The following is an 18,617-nucleotide window of genomic DNA, read 5'->3' on the forward strand; positions in this document are numbered from 1 at the left end:
CCTCAATGGTGTGATATAGGTGAAAAGCCCGCCAAATTGTTAGCCAAAAATTCAAAGTTGGATATTGAAAACATCTGCTTTTTTACGAGGTGCACCATATACTCTTTGTTTTAATTTGCATGCCTGATCTTAATTTTCCCGGGGTTAAATTAAACGGTAATTAAAGAAGGAAAAAAGAAAAGAATGAAACTAGCACAAATGAGTTCATATTAACTGATAGTTTATATAAACATCCACATGTGTTTTCCTTAGTCTGATTGATATATCGATTTGTAAGAATACAAAAAACGACAACAATGGAATAGCGCCGTCTTCTGCAACCTGGCAATGACGTATCCCTGTTTTAATTTTGCAACAATTACGAAAACAACGTTTTATCAGTTTATATCGATCAATCTTACAATTTTATATTGATATCTCAATATAGTTTACATTAAATAAAAGGTATGTTTTAACGCGGGATGTTGTTGGAACGTTGTGTAAAAATGGTGAGCATTTCGCGCACGTGTTACCGTAGGATTATACAAAATGGCGGCTAACAACTGAAAACTGCCAACAAAACAATGATGATACATATGTACAAACAATTATTACCGTTTAAAAAATGAAATATCTTTGAATGTCAATTCAAATTGAAAACAAAATTCCTGAACGTTATCAATAAATATAACTTTCCAGTACATTCTTGTTGATATACATATAGTATAAATTAAAGAATCGTTTAGGTGAATTTGTCTGTTTCGTGATGTATCAATTGTTTTTGCAGTATTTTCGTTTGATTTGTACGAAGTGTTGATATCCTTTATCGTAACCTTAATCTATTATTTATACTTGAGCTTAATCTATTTATTTTTACTTTATCGATATAGGCTGTCGGGTGTCTGGCTTGCAGATGACAAATACTAGCAGAACCGATGCTGATATACAGGCAGATGCCAGTACATGTAGTCCGAACACAGACCACTCTTTCTACAACATAAATAACTTCATAAATCAAGCAGGGATCGACATTGAAACACCCTCCAAGTGTGACGGTAATATTTATTACATAGCAATTATTAAGTAAACTATAGGTACAACGTATATACATTGTATAAGTCATTTAAACGTCTAACTGATAACATAAAACCCAAAAAATTCTCTAGACATTAAAACCTACATATATATATTTTAATTCGTTTGAAATTTAACACAGCATTTGATTCAAATAATTTGCGACGGTGTAACCACACTTTACCGTTTAGTGCTGGATAATAATATCAAAGACCCGGACTGACCCTTACACGTCATGAAGTTTGATCATTTACGATGTAACGAACAATATCGTGACATTCCGCGTTGGCAACAAGAAGGCAAAAACACCAATATACCCTACCCCTAACACGCATATAGATATGTTGATAGCACGACAAACCTATACAACCAACCACGAACATATCGCAGCCCTACAAAACACACACACATGTATCTTGAACACAGGGGAGGCCGTCCTTAAATGACCATAGTTGCTGATAGGACGTTAAACAATACTAAACCAAACCAAGCCAACGCATTGCAAGTAAAACCCAATTAGCAGCAGTATACCTACCGAATTCGCCCGTAAATCGCACAATACAGTAGGGTTATTCCCTTGTTGATCATTATTAAAAGGAACTTCAATAAATTTGTATAGACATCACATCACCAAGACCATCCACTTATTGTTCTATGCATTCGTGCTATCAATAATGTTGATCGATTACTATATATAAAACATATCATTGTTACCACGAAACATTTCATATTTATATTTTGAAAAGTATCTTTCGTATCGTTTTTAGAGGTTGACGAGTGTGCTGCAAGTCCATGCGGAGACCACTTTTGTGAGAATCTGCTCAATGCATACAAATGTTCTTGCAAGAGTGGGTACACGGGACACAATTGTGAAAATGCTCCTAACTTTTGTGTCAGCAACCAGTGCGAGCATGGAGCGACATGTGTTAATGAGGCCTGGAACTATACTTGCGTGTGTCCAGCTGACTTCAAGGGGGCACTGTGCGAAGACGAAATAGGTATCTGTAAAAAGTAAAATATTCCACTGTAATTTGCGTAATGTTTTATGTAATGGTTCAAATATATATCCAGATAAACTTCAAGTTTCTTCGTTAATATAAGTTTTTTCTAATTATTTCAATTTTTGTTTTGAATGATAATAATGTGTGTGTGCTCCACCTCTCTCTTAAAAAGTGAACGGGAATTGGGCAGAATGGGGAGAATATGACCAATGCAGCAAAAGTTGCAATGGGGGTCTTCAAACAAGGATTAGAACATGTTCCAACCCTTCGCCGGGACTGGATGGTGCAAATTGTTCTGGAAGTGACCAAGATCAAGCTTCCTGCAATACAGATCCCTGTCCTGGTAAATACATTTATATACGTATTAATACTAGTTAAGCTCAATGTATACACCAATTGATGCCTTGCAAGTAATTGTGTATGGAATATCCATTTGCTTTGCTAAAGAATGTCTCATTCGATATTGAACTATTGCAGAATGTGATCCAGTTGGAATTCTTCTATTGCAAAGCCGGAAAACTGAGAAAGACTTTTGTATTACTGATGGTGATTACACACGATGTCACATAAAATGTCAAACAGGAATGGAATTCGTCAATCAGCCCCTCGATTATTATGAATGTGGCGCCAACACCTCTTACAACTGGAACGGGCTTCCTCCTAGCTGTGCAGGTGAACATTATTGAAAATAACAGAAATACATACAATTTAAAGATTCAAGTAATTTGCCAATGTTTAGTACCAAAACGTTAAATACCATAATAAGCTAAGTACTTGTCAAAAGCTGCATGACGTTGAATATCCGTTGTTTTCAATATTCACGCATGAAAAGAATAACTGAACTAATTATTTGTTTGTTGTTAAACGTCATCGCAACAGCGTTATAATATGAAGACGAGCGCCAAGATAGGCTGGTTTGTTATATAGGGTTCAACGTCCTATCAAAAGCTAGATCAGTAGGGAGTGTTGTTTTGGTTACTGTCCTATTAACAGCCGAGGTCATTTAAGGACGTACCACCATGTAACTTTTGTATGTCAGCCGTATGTCAATGTATATTGGTGCATTAGTGAGACTCCGAAAAAGGAAAAACAGAAGGTAGCAAGAAACGATAATAGATCCCAAGTATTGCAATGGGGACAGCATATCAATTTTACTTTCCTCCATGTCCCTTAAATAGACCACATCAGAGATAATCACCGATTTCGCATGACCCCTGCAGGTGTATTCTTTCCTCGATTCTGATTGGGTAAAAGAAAAAAGAAAATTCTGCCATTTGTGATTGTGAATACTATACTAGCTTTGAACAAGTCAAATTACGATTTCTAATTATTATGTACAGTTTTAACCTTGGTATAAAAACAGCAGTAGGTTCATATCAAAGGGAATTACATTTAATACCATGGTATGAGAGAGTAAGTTTTGCTTCAATAGATAATTGAAATCAAAGCATCAATCCGAATTTACAATGATTTCGTATATACATCTACTTACAATATTTAGTCACATGTTGTAAGGTGTCATTAACCGTTTATACCCCCAAGACTTATTTCATTAAATGTCACGAAGTACAACAGCAGTAGCAATATAATATATATTATATCATCACATCTTCAATATCAGGGAACCTACGATTTAGTTTGCAGAATGCAAGAAGATATCGATGACCACAAGGGGCCAAACGAATTGGTTGTAATAAATGCTATGATATCATTAAACTTAATGTTCATAATCATGTTTATTTATGGCACTGAAACTTTGTAAAACAAAAAAATCTGTCTTGTTACATACTATTTCTTTTGCGCTTTTGCTGAATATCGCGCATTAGCAAATCGTCAAATTGGACGTTTACGTCTGATCAAAATTGTATTTTTCTTAGATATTTCGTTCTTAATGATTCAGAATTAATTCCCGGACGACGTTTGACATTTAGAACATCTGTGACGTACAACAACGCCCTTCCCTGTGGAAGTGAGACCAACCAAGCCTTAGAGACAGTTGCAGGAGAAGCTCAGTGTATACGTAACAATGAGTGTACTTCCTCGGTGTCCACCACAGGATGCTCGTCAAGACGGAGGCGAGATACAACAACAACCGCAGAGATCTCCTTTTTCATTAACTTAGACGATCTTGAAGATTTCAATCTGACTGCATTGCTAGAACATAATATCGGTAAGTATGAGCAAATGCTCAGGGTGTATTAAAGCCACGATAGTGAATGATTTGTTTTATTTTGAACGTGGGTAATATATTCACTCATTATACTCATACATGTGCAAATAAAAGATCACATATGTTTTCTTTAAAATTGATGGTATTTGCTAGTCAAACTTCAAACACAAAATCAAAAGATTAACAAAAGATTCTAGAAGGATCCTGGCATCCAGCAAGGATGGATCTTTGTCAGATCTTCAAAAAATTATCTTTTTCATTCTTTGTTCTTCATTTTCTTTACAGATACTATTACCCTGTCCACTGTTTGAAATCCTAAACGGGGATCTTTAACCTTAACTAAAATCTTGTAACGTCATGTTTTTTGCCATTTTAACAATTGTTATTGTATAAGAAATGCACTATATTGAATACAAATTTGTAATTCTTGCATAATTATATGTGCTGTGAATGACAGATTAATTCTCATTTGGGCCAGGGTATTTGTAACAATGGACCAAGGGGAACAACAGCAGAAACAGCGATAACAAAATTAAACTGAAAATTCTTGTGGCAATCCTATTTGTTCCATCAGTCTAAACATTCGACATGCGTTTTTAGGGACACAGGTTAACTTTTTTTTTATTTTTTTAAAACTTCCCTGAGTACTAAATTAGAAATAGGACTAACAAAATTGTACTCTCAAAATTCAACATGCCCCACGTGTCGGCCATCTTTGTTTTCTGATTAGAAATAAATTCGATATGCCTATCTAAGACCAAGGGAAACTTTATTAAATTTTAGAGAGATGTATACACCAGGACCACTGTACAAGAATTGGGTGAACAAACTTTATCTTTTAATATTCAACATCGCCACTAGTCAGCCATTTTTGTTTTCCAATCCGTCCCAAAATTTCATTCTCGTAACAACGGGGTACATTCAGGTAAAATTGGAGAATAAATACATAATTAAAAAATAAAACCTTATTTTAACCCCATTATGTCAAGCTAAGTGTCATGAGCATGTTGATTATTTCCATTTTTATGTGAATTCGAAAAATGAAAAAGTTTGTATCTCTAAATATGCGAAGGAAATTTACACAAAACAAAAATATTAAACATCAAAATACATTATTGAAAACACACAAATGAATCGTGTATTTGACAACTTAACATTTGTTTATCAAAATGTATATGAAGTGGATGTGTTGTCTCCATAAAATGTCTTAACTATCGATTTTTCAACATTAAATATTTGCAATCCAATTCTCAATAAATATCCATATTTTTTCTTAAAAAATAAAGGCAGCATGACATGAATAAATAATATGGACTATTTGTTTATCAAAAATGTTATGAAATTACGCCAGATATCTTAATGATATATGCTAACGTTCTTTCCATCAGTGAGTGCAGACCTCCAGACCTATATAAATGCATTGACAGAGTTAGAAGAGACTGCTCAGGAAATCAACAACACCGCCGCTGATTATTTTGCCGTGAAGGTCAACAACGTGACTTATAACATTGATCCCAGCACGTTTACTATGAATGCAGTAATCACGTGTCCGAACGGTTCCATCGCAAACGACGGGGCCTGTGGTGAGCTCTTCACATACTGTTGTGTATCTATTTTTCCATATACAACCATGTGTGCGTTCCACTACCTGTCGTAAGTGGCAACTTGCAGAATCGGGTTATTGTTATGCGTCTTCTGCCTGTAAAAAACATAGAAGAGACCAAAAATGATCCGCTGCTCCCGTTGCCACACTTTGGATCTGATTTCTCCCTTGTTTTTCCACAACCCTACTTTCATTGTTGTCTTCCTTGTCATCCGATTACGTTTGACTTTTGAACGTTAAATCCAGTCAAAAAGTCCCTATTTAGTTTTAACAGAATCGAAGGATTTGAATATTGTATCACCTTGTTGGTATGTGATTAAAACCTAACAAATGAAAATACTCCAGTGTTTACCTAGGTCTTTTTTTTAGAAATATTTAATGCCGAATATGTGAATTTTCTACGCCAAAACGATTGCTGTCTGATAATAAGTCTAGCAGATTTATTTCATGAAATGTATCAACTGTTGCACTGTTGAAAAAGTTATAGTTCTTCGGTAAGGTAAACGCAAACCATTCAAAGCGAGTCATTGTGTTCTCGAGATATTTAAAACCTATGCTATGTTGCGAACAATACACTATCTCATTAAAATTAAACATTCGACTGTGTCATTATGATATCTGTTAAAATATCGTTATTATATGTATGTGCTTACTTTCTTCCTACTTTTTTATTACGTTTTTTGAACGTCAAATTGTCAGTACTGAAATGAAACCAGCTCTTATCCTTAATTTATGTGTACAATCACTCCCTCATTTGTGTTGATTTTCGTTACAGTTAAATGCCCTTCAGGTACAAGTGAAAGGAATGGTTGGTGCGTTTTTTGTGATAAAGGAACCCACCAGAACGAGGAAGGACAGACAGAGTGCTTAGCATGTCCAACTGGCTATACAACACAGTTCGTCGGGACGACCGACGTCGCTAACTGCTCTGGTATTTGCTTTTGATAATTGTCTAATTATACTAATATTTGCCTATAACATTGTTTAAGAATTACAACAAACAGTATGGATTCTTTATTGGTTTCCGTTACCGTAAGTTAAAAATACATTTTCTTAAATATATTCCCTCTTTATCTTGATTTTATTTGTAAATATAGATGTGATTAGATATAGAGTATTGAAAATGGAATAATATTCTCAACTTAAATTTTAACGATTGAACATAAATCTCTTTATCTGGTTTGATAGCGCGACAGCAGTTGTATCAAATTTATATTTTTAGTTAAATTTTCTAAATAATTATTTTCAAACATACCTTATCATATGCATACACCCTGGTATAGCATTCGGGGCTAAATGCAAAAATGAGCAATGCATAAAAGAATCAATCGTTGAAAATAAAAACATCAATATAGTAAGCAAAGAGCAAAACAATATAAAGGAAAACTCTATAAATGAAATTTGAATCAAAATTTATTTATTTTAGTTGAAGCAACGTCAACGACCAGTACGACAACAGATAAAACACTGTCAAGTTCAATTGCTATAAATGAGACAACAACCACAACAAACTCTGCAACAACTACTACTATACCCAAAACAACTACCACGATTCCCATAACAACAACTATTCCCACAACAGCTACGACTATTCCCACAACAACTACGACTATTCCCACAACAAGTACCATTATTCAAGCAATAACTACCACTATCCCCACAACTTCTACTCGACCAACAACAGCGACAGCTCCATCAACTACGACAACTACAGCACCTTCCGTCTCCTTGACCACATCATCAGCTGCCTCTGCTACGACAATGTCTGCTAGCCAAGGGACATCTAGTAAAAACGATAGATCACCCGGAAATGATAAAGGTATTTCATGGTCTCTGAGATTTGCATATATCTTATTTATTTTAAATATAGCGAGTTTCAGTGAAGATTGCTTGTGGTGGAGGATGGTCAATGATACCATAAGTAATACAATTATGCTCGCGTTTACGTAAATTTCTGGTTATTGTCCATCCAATAAGAGTGCTACATATCGATTGAATGTAGCACAAACCATCCAAAGTAACGCTCTACTCAAATACTGCTGCAAAACATTTTCACGTCTCGCTTAAACTGTTCGCAAGAAGAATGAGACGACGTTTGCCAAACAGTGATATTAAGGGAAATGTCTGTTTCGTTACTGTTGTCATTAACGATGTTTTTGCGTTACGCAATATCCCTGGGAAATCAGTGCCGTTACAAGAATGTTATCCGTTTATCTTCCGTTGTTCTTTCATCTTATTTTTTGATACCGCAAAACTAAGCCTGATAACAGGGACATCTTCAAGGATATCATGACGCCTAATATAACTAAATACGATGTACATCGTGCTCCGTGAAAATAATGTTAAATGTAATTCTAGTATCATCAAGATCCTAAGAATGCACGATCTAATTTGTTCTTGAATATGAACCAAAAATCTAATTCATAAGAGTGATTCGTCTTTTGCATACTGGTATCGTACAGTCCGAAATATTATGCACATTTTCAGATTTTTTTCTCTCTTATGTCCATACGTTTTGTAGGATTACCGCTGACAGTGCTGGTCGCGACATTGGTGGTGTTCCTCGCTTTCAGTGTATTGGCCATTTCAGTAGTTGTTTATATCAAGTATCGGAAAAATGCAAGGTTTGTATTTTTCATTAATGAATTCAATAATTCAATAATACTACGATATTACTCAACCTAGTTTACTCTTGTTTTTATTTGCTGCGTAACCATTATTACTATTTACAATCATTTCGTTCATATGATCTTACTTACTCTCCTTTATAAATCTACACTGTAACAAGTGCTGGTTCGCGGTAGTGAAGCGGACGTAAAACTTATCAATCAATCAAGTGCTATTTTTGTTTTTGTTTATCCGTTTATTATCACTTTTTGCTTTCCATATTACCGTTTTTATTGTTAGTGTTATAGTTAAAATGAAAATTTGATCTGTTTTTGGCTTTTCTTGTCCATGTGTTATTTCTACTACTTATGTTATATAGTTTGATTTATTCCTTTTTTCAGTTTTTTTAATCTGTCTTTATTTCTGTTGTTTTTTGATCTGTGTACATTTTTTACTATTTTTTTAAAGTACAACAAAAAACTAAATAATTCAGAGAAAAGAAAACATTTGACATTGGTAAAATAATGTTGTAACATACTAATATGTTTTAAGGATGTTTATGGTATAAAATGGTAGAAAAACAAGTTATGTTTTATCATCTTTTAGGCTTAATTGATACTATGTTTGTTAACGATCGATGTACACTGCATCATACAACTACCCGACGAAGTTCTTGTTTTATTACCTTGTGGGCTTATATAATCGCTACGACGTCAGCAAACGTACTGGTTAAAGTTCTGGTGGAAGTGTTAAAAAATATATACATATAACCTCTCGTAATGTTATTAAGATAACGTGCATTTAGCAGGATTATTTTCATAGAGGCAGAAAATTGATGCGGGCAGTCGAAATACTTTTGTCAATATTTTTACTGTATTGAAGTACTTATTTTGCCGAAATATCCAAAAGTTCATCTTGTATAATGGAGCCTTTGATTCTTGTCCTGCGATGCTGATGTTAACGATATATAACATTTATGCAAAAATAAAAAATCTGTAGATAAATAATTTTACCAGTACGATATATTGCCTGGAAATTCCTGATTGATCAAAAAAATTAGATTTTTTTATTCACTAATGTATGGCATAGTTAACATTCTTCAAATAGGCGAGCTATGATGTTTTGAAATCGTTCTGCTTTTGGTTTTTGGAATACTATACTTATGAAAGTTTAATATTTTTGCATTAGTATGTGTCAGGACTATCGGTATGTTCGCATGTCTTTCCCACCTATAACATTTTTTACTAAATGGGTGCATGTATATTCATTGAAGTTTCACAAATTTTGTTAAACATCCCCAATTGACATTTGCAGAATACGGTTTAGAGAACAGTATACACTTCATGGAAGCTCTGCCTCTGTCAACATGGTAACCCCAGGATTTGCTCAGAAGTTTGAACCCCTACCAGTCTCTGTCGGTTACGCCGTGGGACCCAGTGTGCTTCCATCCTCAACATCATGGAAATGAAACAATAGATGTGACACATAATATCGAGGCTTTTGACACGTAGACATTCTTGTTGGTTAATATGATACATATTGCATATTATAAAAAAAACACCGTCCAGTTAACAAATGTTTAAACCCCTTTCATACATAATACAAATTATTTATGATAATGATAAAAACTGATCGACTAGATTTAGATCTTCAGCCTAAACCAGACAATACAGTTCATTTGAAAGTCAAGAATATACGATTTTATATTGAGTTTTGATATTGACTTTATGCTGACGTGTGCATAATCATATTTATGAATTATATGAATAGATGATTTGATAGTGGGTATCGGTATTGCTATCGATGATATGGGTATCATACCCAACTACCGTACATGAAATTATTCGAGACAGTTATTCAACAAGCACTGAAAGCCAATTGTACTTTTAATGCAAGTATAAAAATGACAACAAACAATCCAAAAAGTAAAAACCAAAAGTCGAACTGAAAATTAAATGTGGTTAAAGTGACAAATATTTAAAACAGACCAACAGCTTACAAAAATAGCGTAAAACTGTAGACATGTACTATTTCGAAAATAGATTCAAGCCATATAGCATTATTATAGAATTTTTCTTGTTAGCTGAAGGTAAACGCAATCTTTCAACAAGCGTTTTACTGTAACTGGTTCTTTAAATGATATGCATTATGGTTTGTCCTCGCGTGTCATAAAATAATGAGTTATCTATGAATGACTAATCCGGAGTGTGACAAGGACAAGTCCATAAGAAAATATTGACGATCAGAATTATATATGTAGTAAATAATATAGTTTCATTTATTAAATAAATATTATTTGAACAATCTTGATAAATACTAAAACATCTGGTATTTAGGGCTTAGACTTGTAAATATAAAGATGTAAATGTTTGTAGAATTAATATATAATATAACAAATGTAGAATGGCAGGTGGTTCTTGAGTGTAATTATTCTTGTGTCAATTTTTGAAAGGGACCTGTAGTTTTAATTTCATTTTGCCCTCGGCTTTCCTCTCTATACGGAGGCCTGCAACTCCATCGACCTCATATAACGGTAGATTTAAATATTACTAAACAAGAGATCCCAGAGCAGTCTTGGCGCCCACCATTGTACAATCTTCATTAATTTGATGCCATTTCGATCTTTTCTCTTATTTGTTTGATTGAGTCATGTAAACAGTTATGTTTTGCTTTGTTTTAGGGCGAAACAACACGTTACAATAGGCAATCACAAAAATAAACACATCAAACTAGAAATTAAAAGATTTAAAAGTTGTGGAATGTATCAACAGGTATCAAATTGGTTGTAAATATTATCAAATCTTATTATAAAGATCAATTGTAAATAATAACATATTGATTCAACAGAAACTGTATCAAATAAACATTTCATACACGATACATTATAGAATCTGTCGCGTTTTTGTGTGAAATCAGCGCATTCAATCATAAAATGTTTGACTGTAAATGAATGATCACAATCTTGACAATAAAGTTGCTCTTCTTTATGTAAAATGTAAATAAGTGTGATGTAGGTATGTTCTATGCGCAGTCGCGAGAGGACAGCCTCCACTCTACGACCCGCTCCACCTGTCGCACATGAAGCTACGTTAGGTTGAACTGCGAACAGTTGTTGTTTACCAATTCAGACTTTTAATTATGCCAATTCGTTCTAATAAAATTCGCGATTACAGGTTTAAAATCACTATAAAGTATTTTACTATCTATTGGATGTAGGTTTAGGGCTGCTTTGGCAACCCTTTCTACTTTCTCATTTCCACTTATTCCGACATGACCGGGTATCCATATGATTATCAGGTGGTAGAACATTAAAATCCTGTTAATATGGAGAGCGATGTTTTAAATGAGAATGTTGTTAAAGTTCCAATTTTTAATACATGGTAGCAGTGATAACAAGTCCGAGCAGATTAATGCTTTTTTAATTACATTTGTTTTCCCAATTTCGTCCAAAGTAAATGCACCTTGAGGTAAACATTTTGGACTTAAGGACCAGGGAAATTTGAGAAAGGTCCTTCCAGTATTTCATGAGAAAAAGCGAAAACAAACATTCACCGTCAAATATCCGAGATAGCCCCTTATCGGCCATTTTGTTTATCCAAACTATATCAAAATGTTGAATAAGAGACTAAGGGGAACTTACATATGAAATTTGAGAAAATAACCCCGGTTCTTCCCGAAAAATTGCGATAACAAACATTCACTGTCTAAATCTAAGATGGCCGCCTGTCGGCGCTTTTTGTTTATCAGAGCAGTCTCCAAATTTAACCTGCAAACTAGAGACCAATTTGATGTACCTCCTGAGAAATAACATTAACAAACAACACCGTCAAAATCCAAGATGGTCGCTTGTCGGCCATTTTGGTGATACGAGCAATCTCAAAATTTAATTTGCACAATTAGAGACCTTTTTCCATGTTTTTCCCGCGAAATAGCGATAACAAACATTCACTGTCAATATCCAAGATGGCCGCCTGTCGACCATTTTTGTTGTAACGAGTCATTTCAAACTTAAATTTGCACAACTATATACCAAGAAAAACCTACATATCAAAGTTAGGAAAGATCCCTCGAATACTTTCTGAGTAATAACGATAACAAGAATTGTTTAAGGACGGACGACAGGCGATTTGACAGGCTTATTTACTTTGCCAATCACTGGTTTTATGTCTTTAATAAATATATATTATTGTTTGATTCATCAGCAACTGTTAACGCAGATTTTTTTTTGTGTGAACAAAGACAGGTTGATTTAATTATTACCTAACTTCTACAAACTATAATACATGTATCAGCAACATACAGTCTAACATAACTAGACTACATTATCATTATAGATGTAGGGATATCCAATACATCATAAACCAGAATATAATTATAATTAACTCTGTGTAATAAAACTATTAATAAGACTGTGAAAGGTTTGACACTCTGATTTAAAAACCAGAAAATAGCACAGCTTATATAATCGTGTTTATGTGATCTACTTGAAAATAAAACCCAAAAATGACACCTAGACATTTATTGTTGTAATAGAGCATTTATTCAAATGCCAGAGGCCATTTGTTAGATTGGAATTAAAATATAATATTAAATCCAAACAAGGTGGAACTAGATATAAAATTATTGCCAATGCCTAAGTCTAATAGCACTTAGCAAAAGGCTTTTAATTCAAAAGGGAGGAAGTCCTGTTTTGTTTTGGTAATGTTTAACGGCCCATCGACAATGTAAGTCATTTAGGGCCAACAATACTGTAAAAAGGACATTCACAAAAATAAACACATCAAACCAAAACTTAATATTTTATGATATGCAAAGGAGTAAAGAAATACATCAATATCGAACAAATCAGCTGCGCAATATATCATATTTTATTGTAAAGATCAATATAGTGTGAATAGTCAAATATTAATTGCACAGAAACCGCATCGAATAGTCTTTGCATAGACAGTACTTCATAAAATCTGTCAAGTATTTGTTGGAAATCAGCGCATTCATAAAGTAAGTTGAGGGTGGAAGAGGGCAAAAAAAAAACCCTTGAAAAATTGATTTGTCTTTATATGCAAAGCCTTGGTGATAGGGGACCGACCCCTTTCATTATCACTTCATTCAGGAACGCCTTCATTTTCATACCTTTCAAATACGTTATGGAATCATCTTCGTTTCCTTCAAATAGTCCATGCACCTTTCTTCCCATCGTTTATCGAGCCATCTTTGTTCTATGATGTTAATATAGTAATCTTTGTTCGTACTTAAACATGTCTGTTTGTAAAGGCTTAAACGCCGCTCCCTCGCCAATGTCATTTTGGGCAAAAAGGCGTAAAAAAGAAACTCAAAGACTCTACATGAATTCACGATTGTGAGTAGACTGAATAATGTGGCAGTATTGCTAAGAAAGAAATCAGCATAGTCCTTAACGGTAATGGCTTGGTTATGTAGTGGGACAATCTGACAAGAATTAGCCCTATGATCCAAGACAGGCAGATCCAGAATAAGATTAGTATATATTTATAATGCGATCAAATTAACTGGAGACTAACATCTTGATGAGGGAATGAACACGATCATACTGTTCAAAAATGGAGTATTCATGTTTCAATTATACAGTATGTCGATTGACTTATGATTTATTTTTGTGATGTCTTTTTATTTTTCTATCATCGCACTTGTCAATAAAATATTTGTGAAAAATGTCAGTTCTTCTTTTATGCATGTATTTCGTAGCACGTTTATGAACTCCCCAAAATAAACAAACAAAATCGATATTTATAATACCATTAGAAGGTCTAAATAAAGCTCCATGCTAATTATCTGAACATATGACTCTTTTAGGTTTTTTAAACAAATTTTTGACACATTTAACCCTTGAGAGAACGTTATGGTTTCATAAGCAAAGTTTCTTGGGCTTTACGCCAGTTCATCACCAGGAACTGCGACTTGCAACTGGAGCTTTCAAAACCACACAATATGCTAGTCTTTACGTGGAAGCAAACGAATCATCATTATATAATCGCCGAGAGAAGTTATCTTTGCAATATATATATGCAGTCAACTTAAAGTCAAACCAAACCCTTCAAATCCAGCCTATACACTTGTTTTCAATCTAAATTACAAAACTCTATTTCAAAATTAACCAAACTGGAATTCGAATTTTATTCCTTCTGGAAAGAACCCAAATTAATATCGACATAATCCAATAATTTGCAACCTTTAGTATTCCTCCGTAGCTTCTGGTTTCACCGGCGGAGGTTGATCTCTCACATCCAAATCTGACTCCGAATCTTACTTTTTTTCTTCTTTTTTTTCAAAATATAAGGACTTTCAGCCTTTTTATACTGACGGTTGGAAAGATGATCATAAAGTTGCTGCGGCGATTGTAGCGAAATATGCTACGGTTTCTGTTGGATGCCAGCTACCCAATGATGTGTCAATATTCTCCGCAGAAGCCCATGATATTTATCTCGGCCTTGAGCACATCTGTTCTACAGAGCCTTCGCAACAAAATGCAAAATAACTGGAATCAATGCGTCGATAACAAATAACATTCTATTAAACCTGAAATCGGTGAATGGAATCTTAGCTACAGAGAGGCGCCGAGATTAGGTTGTCCCGTCTCCGGAATGGTCATTCATACATTACCAATTGTTATTTATTAAAACGTGAGTCAAGCCTCAATACATAGCGTGTCAGGAACAATTTACAATAAAGCACTTGTTATTATATTGTATCGACTTTCAGTCAGCTCGAGAACATTTTTATGATAACATTACATGTCTTGAATCTCAATTCGAAAACAACTGTTTCCCCAATTTAAGGCTATCTGAAAGCTGTTGGTCTTTTTGATAAAATTTGAGTCGCCAATTTGACGTTTGTCTTTTACCTTTAAGTTTGGTTTGATATTTTTATTTAGCATTTGTTTCTGTCGACCATTTGTTGGCCCTAATAACCTATCCTGTGTTGATTGGCCGTTAGTTTAGTTTAGTATTGTTTAACGTCCTATCAACAGCTATGGTAATTTAAGGACGGCCTCCCCTGTGTGCAAGATGCATGCGTGTAGTGTATGCGTGTTTTGGGAGGCTGCGATATGTTCGTGTTAGTCTCTTTGTGATAACGCGGAACTGATGCCGACTTTATAGTGCTACCTAACTGAAACATGCCGAAGACATCCAGCAGGATACCTCCCATTATACTGACAACGGGCGAATTAGTCGTCCCACTCCTAAATTGGTGAGCGATTAGCAGGAGTAGAAACTGCCATTTTTACAGACTCTGGTATGTCTCGGCCAGGGGACAGAACCCAAAGCCTTCACTACAGGGGCGAACGCTCAAATCAAGGCCAAAAGTGAGGCATTGTCAAGGGACACATTAGGAAGAAAGTTGTTTAGAAAGAACAGAAAAGATAAGATCCCAAATACAGTCGCCTCTTACGATCATACAATTGGGGCAGCAGGTACAATTCATACATCTTACCTGCAGGGACAAGGGAGGGAGGGGAGTCAATGTGATTATGTTTAAGAATATTGCAAGGAAGTTGGGAGGGCAGGTAGGGATTGTGAACAGTCAGTTCCATATTACTGTCACTGATTGGAATGCTTTATGCAGGGATGGCGCATACAGACCAACAAAATATAATCTATTTTGGCATCAGATCCACGCTATCACAGGGAGGCAAGTACACCACCATACCCGATATCCGGCATACATACACAACTGCACGTGGAGGCACTATCTGGAACGGTGGAAAAAAAGACAGCAATATTTGAGAACATGATTTGGTTTTATATTTTTATACAATCAGCCTGACGTTCCTTTACCGCGTTCGGTAGCGAGAACGTGGACCTTGTATCGTTTACAGATGCATCAGCAGCAGTTATCCGATCAAGAAACACGGCTTTGCAGTTGATGCTCGGTCATCGCAAGAATCCGACAAGAATCGACAACAAATTTGAAGAAATAGTTCCCTTTTACTCGATTGTCGAATTTAAGGGTCATTTTAGGATGACAAAATCGTCGTTTGAGGTAGGCTTACTTCATTCATGGTGTGCTCGATGTTGCATTTAAATACAGTACTGTACAGTAAATGTGAAACCTATCAACATTGAACAAACCGTTTGGATAAAAACGGCATTATGGCGAAATGAACTGACATAAATATACTATTCCTGTGTCAGTACATTTTGCTGTTGCAAGATATTCTCACCACTTTCAATTTATGCGATACATCCCGTAGTTTTACGTCATGGGGTCGCTTTCGTTTTTCGCTTATCCAAAGTTGTTCGTTTACGAAAAAAGGTCGCACCTAGTAATCTGATGCTGCTTTCAGACGAATCTTTTCAAAGCCTTGCAAGGCCTGCATGGATTTATACCCATTTATTTTTTACATTAATAAACAGACAAACCGGTTCAACCGGATACAGGAAAGGGGCCCGACTTGGTTATATCGGTTACCGAGGCTTAAGATAGGAAATTCACGGAGCACGGATTACAATTTTTTTCATGTATGATTTAACTTCTTTACCAAACAAGAAATACAAAGTAATACGCTGTTACAAGAAAATAACGGAACTCGGTCTAACCATATGCGTGCGTTTGTTTGTGTTTTCACTCCTGTGAACAAACAAGATCACAAAAAGCAGGATTTTTATAACAGCATTAACGTATCATCGGCTACAGCGAATCGGTCAAAAACTAAAACTAATTACTCTGAAATTATTGATCCTAAACGATTCGTGATCTGTCAAATAAAATAATTTAATTATGCCAATCTAAATGCAGTCGTGAAGATGGAACAGGGGGAAAAACATTTTTTAATAAATATTGAAAATATGTAGCAATGAAACGTGTACGGTATTTACAAGGAATAAAGCTTGGCATTTATACTTATTACTTTGTTAGTTGGTTTAAGGTTTAAATTGTCTCAGGTAAATATCTGTCTCAAAAAAGGAAACATTAATTTCGATTTTTTTTTATGAATGCTCCAAAAAGGCTATGATTAATTTTGATTGTAATTATAATATTAATTACTAACTATTTGTGCGCACAAAATTGTGTATTCTAAGTAATTCATGTGTATTTAGAGCGCCTTTCGATGACATTCACTGTGTATTTGAAATCAGACTGAAGCTGTTCAATACCTATGTTTAATATTTCAAAAATGATAGAATCTAATAGAAAACTGAATTGAATTAACTATATATGTTAACAAAATTTGGAAATCAAAGGAATAAATAACCTATCTTCAAGGGAGGGTCATTGGTACAATTATGACATATGACAAAGTATGAAAGCCTTTCAAACTTGGTTATAGAAATGAATATATAAAGCAGAAATGCTTTAGAGTGGTCAATATTTATATATGATAGTGGGTTATGCAATAATATAAATGTGTGTTACTATAAACTTTTACATCGTTTCCTATAAATGTGCTGTAATAATATAGATTTTGCCTGTTTTGTAATCCATTTTTAATTTTGCAATAAAATAATGTCATACAGCATTTTAAACTATTTTTTTTTTAATTTAAAGTGAACTCTTTTTAAAAGTAAACTGTGTCCAGCTGTGTGGATTTTACCCATTAAATCCATCATTTAAATTTGTTATGAATACATTTTTCAATACACTATATAGAGAAATTACAGATATCTGTATTCAAATTACATATCTCTGTACTTTGAAAATTTGAATATCTGTACATACATCTCTTGTTAATATGCAGACTGTCAGTTATCTGAAATAGATATCTACACTTAAAACATCTGTTTGAATACAGATTTACATCATAGAAGTAGAGAATAAGATATATATACCTACAAACATAGAATAATTTAGATATATCCATAAATATGCAAGAACTACTGACCTATCTATAGAAACTGTATTTTAGTTAAGGATATTTATAATAAAACAGCTATATTTACGACGCTAAATCAAGAACAATAAGGAACCAATATATGAAATATGTGAAAGGTCTGTCAAGTACATCTTGAGAATGAGTGATTAACTTTTAACTGTCCATTTCCAAAATGATTCTAAGCTTTTTACACACCACTGATTACATGCTGAAAGTGATTTAATATCAGAAATGGTAGGCAGATCTGATTTTAAGCCGACCACCAAAATAAAAATATATGTTAAAGCAGGTGCCTCCCACCTCCCCAATAAGATTAATTGCCTAGTAGCCATCTTA

At 34.4% G+C, this 18,617-nt stretch overlaps 1 protein-coding gene across 1 annotated transcript in view; it reads left to right on the top strand.

Annotated features, from left to right (window-relative positions):
• Positions 1-13,189, top strand: part of LOC110461806 — a 38,685-nt gene extending 25,496 nt beyond the window's left edge. Inside the window, exons 17-26 of the mRNA XM_021515476.1 lie at positions 870-1,034; positions 1,821-2,051; positions 2,227-2,397; positions 2,532-2,726; positions 3,955-4,224; positions 5,613-5,807; positions 6,603-6,758; positions 7,254-7,646; positions 8,349-8,451; positions 9,749-13,189. Coding sequence (XP_021371151.1) covers positions 870-1,034; positions 1,821-2,051; positions 2,227-2,397; positions 2,532-2,726; positions 3,955-4,224; positions 5,613-5,807; positions 6,603-6,758; positions 7,254-7,646; positions 8,349-8,451; positions 9,749-9,902 — 2,033 coding nt within the window. The 3' untranslated portion in view covers positions 9,903-13,189. The remainder of the gene's footprint in view (positions 1-869; positions 1,035-1,820; positions 2,052-2,226; positions 2,398-2,531; positions 2,727-3,954; positions 4,225-5,612; positions 5,808-6,602; positions 6,759-7,253; positions 7,647-8,348; positions 8,452-9,748) is intronic.
• The last annotated feature ends 5,428 nt before the right edge of the window (positions 13,190-18,617 follow it).

The sequence above is a fragment of the Mizuhopecten yessoensis genome, unplaced genomic scaffold (assembly GCF_002113885.1).
Source record: "Mizuhopecten yessoensis strain PY_sf001 unplaced genomic scaffold, ASM211388v2 scaffold10685, whole genome shotgun sequence".
NCBI lineage: Eukaryota > Metazoa > Mollusca > Bivalvia > Pectinida > Pectinidae > Mizuhopecten > Mizuhopecten yessoensis.